This window comes from Tupaia chinensis, unplaced genomic scaffold (genome assembly GCF_000334495.1).
Source record: "Tupaia chinensis unplaced genomic scaffold, TupChi_1.0 Scaffold000678_1, whole genome shotgun sequence".
Classification (NCBI taxonomy): Eukaryota; Metazoa; Chordata; class Mammalia; order Scandentia; family Tupaiidae; genus Tupaia; species Tupaia belangeri.
The window spans coordinates 1398154-1402962 of NW_006160202.1; the positions used below are offsets into that span (position 1 = coordinate 1398154).

General features: G+C 49.3%; 1 protein-coding gene and 1 long non-coding RNA gene across 2 annotated transcripts in view; one reads left to right on the top strand and one right to left on the bottom strand.

The window, feature by feature from the left end:
* LOC114010001 (uncharacterized) overlaps positions 1–3185 on the bottom strand; it is a 3769-nt gene extending 584 nt beyond the window's left edge. Inside the window, exon 1 of the long non-coding RNA XR_003551395.1 lies at positions 3088–3185. This is a non-coding gene — a long non-coding RNA (uncharacterized LOC114010001). The remainder of the gene's footprint in view (positions 1–3087) is intronic.
* A 103-nt stretch (positions 3186–3288) lies between these two features.
* Positions 3289–4809, top strand: part of PPP1R11 (protein phosphatase 1 regulatory inhibitor subunit 11) — a 3028-nt gene continuing 1507 nt past the window's right edge. Inside the window, exons 1-2 of the mRNA XM_027776531.1 lie at positions 3289–3541; positions 4535–4643. Of these exons, the coding sequence (XP_027632332.1) occupies positions 3473–3541; positions 4535–4643 (178 nt within the window). The 5' untranslated portion in view covers positions 3289–3472. The remainder of the gene's footprint in view (positions 3542–4534; positions 4644–4809) is intronic.

Here is a 4809-nt window from a genome sequence, read left to right on the forward strand (position 1 = left end):
GCGAGGAAAAACGCCCCCCCCCCCCCCCCCCCAGGTGATGGCTATGCCACAGGCCCCTCTCCTTCATTCTCCTCTTAGGATATTGGGCATCCATGCACATGTGCCTGTTTTTCCTTTTTGGGGTTTTTTTGGAGAGGTTTTTGCTATAGGGCCCATGCACTTGACAGACACAGAGAGACAGAAAGCAAGAAATCACCCCCTGGGAGGATGGCCACGCTGCAATCTCTTCTCCATTCTCCTCTCGGGATCTTGGGCACGCATGCACACGCGCCCGGCGTGAGTTTTAAGCCACCGGGTCTGGGACTCGAACTGCGGTCGACTACGTGGGAGTCCAACGACATAGCCATTACGCTAACTGCTGGTCCTGTTTTTCAAGCCCCTAGGACTCAGTCTTAAAACACGGAGTTGGTTGGGGCCAGCAAATGGTGTGGTGCTTGGGGGCGCTGGACTCCCACATGGCCGACCATGGTTCAAGTCTCGAACCTGGTGACTTGCTTTCTCACTACCTCTCTCTCTCTCTCTCTGTCTCTGATCAAACTGAAAAATAATAATGATATAATAATAAAGTTAACAAAATAATTCTTTAAAAAAAAAAAAAAAAAAAGGTTGGACCTCCCCCCTGGGGGGTGATTTCTCGCTTTCTGTCTCTCTGTCTGGTGAGCACATGCGCCCTATAGCGAAAACCTCTCAAAAACAAAAACAAAACACAGAGTTGGCTGTGTGTGATCTAGCTACCTTAACCACCATGCTACTGACTGGCCCCATTGTAATAAGTTTTTTTTTTTAAGAATTATTTAATTTTATTATTTTTTAGAGGTTTTCTTTAGGGCATGTGTGCTCACTGGATAGAGACAGTAAGAAGGTAAGTGAGAAATCACCCCTAGGGGGGATGGCCACATCACATTCCCTTCTTCATTCCCCTCCCAGGATCTTGGGCAAGCACGCACATGCACCTGACATGAATTTGAAGCCACTGGGTCTGGGACTTGAACTATTACATATAGTCAGTCATGTGGGAGTCCAGTGAAGTAACTGCTATGGCATCTACTGGCCCCTATTACTATTATTTTTAAATTTTTTTTATAGGGCACGTGTACTAACCAGAGAGAGAAGGAAAATGAAAAACCAAGCCACCAGGTCTAGGACTCAAACCGTGCTTAGCTATGTGGGAGTCCAACACGTTAACGATTACACCACCTGGACCAGAAACAGAGGCTACTTATTTTATTTTTTTTTTTTTTTGTAGAAGTTTTTGTCTTAGGGTTCTTGTGCTGGCCAAAGAGAGAAAGTCACCCCGCAGGAGGGACGATGGCCATGTAGCAATCCCTCCATTCTTCTGGGATCTTGAGCACACACATACTCAGTGTTTCAAGCCACTGGGTCCAGGACTTGAACTGCAGTTGTCCAGTGACAACTGCTATGATATCTGCTGGTCCCCATAGATTTTTTTTTTTTTTTGAGAGTTTTTGCTATAGGGCACATGCGCTCACCAGAGACAGAGAGACAAAATGAGAAATCACCCCCCGGGGGGATGGCCACACCGCAGTCCCTTCTCCATTCTCCTTTCAGGATCTTGGGTATGCCCATGCACACACGCCCAGTGTGAGTTTAAGCCTCCAGGTCTGGGACTTGAACTGCGGTTGGCTACATGGGAGCCCAGCAACATAGCCATTACGCCAATTGCTGGTCTTCATAGATTCCTAACTAGACATGTACAAAGAATAAAGTCAGGACCAACAGAAACAATCCCTTGGGGGGGACGTCTGCCTCTCCGGTGAGTGCACATCCCCTATGGCAAAATAATCTCTCTTAAAAAGTCAGAAAAAAATATTCCACACAGATAACCAAATTACGTTATCAGTGCTTGTATATGTATATATACATACATATACAAACACACATACATATGTATATAAATGGGCTATAATATACATGTTCAATTTTTTTTTCAGCCTGAACCAAAAATTTTGAGGGCAACAAAAATACAGTCCAGGTACAATACTAAACATTGAAATTTTGATTCTGGGAATCTGTTTCCTGCATCTTGTGGCTTAAATGGTGCTCAAGGGATAATGATTACCTTATAATTGTATAACCAGTTATACACTCAGAGCTCTCAAATACACACTATCTTGTTGGACCCCCACAGCGGACTGGAGGGGTAAGTCTTCCCCAGAGTACATTTGAACTGATCAGCAATTGACTTTCCTGACACTCCTGAAATCTAAAACCAATCTGTTCCTGTTTCTACCCTACTTTAAACTTTCTTGGGCCTAGAACACCGACCGGACAAAATCTAAGTTTCTATGCACACAGGCCTTTCGAACCATTGCCTCACTGTCAAGCCGCCTTTTCATCCCACCAGTACCAAACTGCATTAGTCTGCCTTCCCGGTTCTTGTTTTAACATATTTTGTCCCCTGGCAAACATGCACATATTTATAAAATAGCCTGTATCATAACTTAGCACTTTCTCTGCCTAATCCTTCTCATCACCTCAGGGAGAGAATGCTGGCAGTAACTAATTGAGTTTCACATCAGATTTACTTTTTTACCAGTTAGTTTAAATTGTTTTAAATAGTCGATCGCTCTCCACCGTTTGGCCTGTAAAGAGCATCAGAGTTACTTCTGTTATGGCGTTGTCTACGTTTGAGCATGCCTGGCTTTCCCACCAGGCTGGGAGTTAAAAGCCGGGGCAAGTGCCTTGTACCCCTACAGTGACTGGGAAACCCCGCCGCCTGAACCGCCATGTGGAAGGTGCATCAAGCGTCGTGCTCGCACGTCTACCGGGCAGGGACTAGAACCCAGATTGCTCGGTTCTTAACTGTGTCTCCAGCTGCTCCCAGGTGCCGCTCCTCGTTAAAGAAACTCGAGAATGGGCCAAGGAGGGTCCCCCGCTGCACTTAAGTTTTCGCGGCCCTCCCACTCGCCCAGGGCTGAAGGATGGGGAAGCTTGGGGAGAGGAAACGGCGGTTAGCCCCCAGACGTCCCTATCGGTGCCCCCGCCACCCCGTGCCCCTTCGCCCCCAGTCTGAGCGTCTGGCCGAGCCCTACCCTTCCGGGCGTTCCGTCTCGCTTTCGCTTTTACCTGCGACCCCGGGCCCGGGCCCCCTCCCACACCCGCAGGGCGCCCCTTCGCTACTTCACGTCCCCGCCAGCGGCGCCTGCGCACTGTCACAGTACGGCGGAACTAGTGCGGCGGCGCCTGCGCTCTGACGCGTTCCGTATTGGGGAAGGGGAAGGGGGGACTGCAGAATGCGTCACACCCGGAAGCGGAGAGCCGGAAGTGGGGTTGGACAGGTTATCCCCAGGGGTGGGGAAGCGGAGGCCCAGTAGTAGGGGGGAGAAAAGAAGGCCGACGATCCTGGCTACAACTCTGAATCCGATACCGATTCTCTCCGGCCTCAGAGACACAGAAAACGAGAAAGGGTGTCTCATCCCCCCTTCCCTCCTTCCTCTCCTCAGCTTTAGCCATGGCGGAGGCAGGAGCCGGGCTGAGTGAGACCGTCACTGAGACAACGGTTACCGTGACAACCGAGCCCGTGAGGAAGGCGGGGGGCGGGGGGGGGCGCTGTGTAGGGGTATAAGAGGTACGGGGGAAGGGACCAGCTTCCGAAGGCTGCGGAGGGGCCGGGCCGGGGATTCGGGAGGTGTGCGGCTCAGTAGCTGGGGCCGCGGGAAGCGCGGTGTCGGGCTGTTTGCAGAGACAGAGACGTGCTGGAGGTGGGTTAGGGGCCGTGTGATACGGACTTGCAGCGGGCTGTAAGTGCTGCTGTTTGGGTGGTGTGTCGGTAAGGACAGGGGGGCGTTAGCCGGGAGGGTGCTGGGAGGAAATCACGGACCGTGTAAGGAAGCCTAGGGGGTGGCCAGCTGTTGGAAAATTTGACAGAAAGCATCTATTTAACAATAAATAGTTGTTGAGTGGATGAATGTAAAAGGAAGTGCACAGAATGAGGAAACAAAAGGAGAGGAAGGTATTTAAAAAAAAATCAGAGGGGAGCTGTAAATGGAGAAACAAGTAGCATTTTTGCAAAACAGTTTAAGTTGCTTTCAAAGGGAGAAGGTTGCATAGGATAATAACCTCTGGAGTAAGGGTATTTAGTAATGCCAGTATGCCAGGAGCTAGGGAGATAAGAGATAGGGAGAGCTAGATTTGAGAATGAGAGAGATAAAAATGGAGGTCTTTCTTTTTAATGAAAAAAGTATAGAGGGACTGGAGACTGAGAAAATAACTCTCATGTAATACCATCAAGGATGACTTGAGGACGATGGAGAAAGAGTGAAGAGTATATTCCCCTCGGAAGATGTGCTGGGCCTTCCCTAGGTTAGGAATTGTGTCTTCTTTATACTAGTGTTTATCGAGGTCAGGCAATAATATGTATTCTTCGTGGGAGTCCCTGAGGTTTATCTCCTCTGGTGCTATGTCTGTCGCACCGATAGGGCTGGGAAAGGGAAGAGAGAAGGTCCTCCAGGGAGGGAGTGGGAAAAGTCAATAGAGGACTAGAAAAGTTTGTTCACCCCTCTTAACCTTCTAGGAGAACCGAAGCCTAACCATCAAACTTCGGAAACGGAAGCCAGAGAAAAAGGTGGAATGGACGAGTGACACTGTGGACAACGAACACATGGGGCGCCGCTCATCAAAATGTGAGTAATTGCTGACCCCCACTAGCCCTGGAATTCTGGCTCCCTTCTGCAGTTTCCACCTTCTCACATCCACTGGCCTCCCCGAAGCCCACAGATACTCACAACCCAGTTACTTTCCTAGGGCTTCTCTAACAGCAGGGAAAGGGGGTTCAGATTAAAGGGAAAG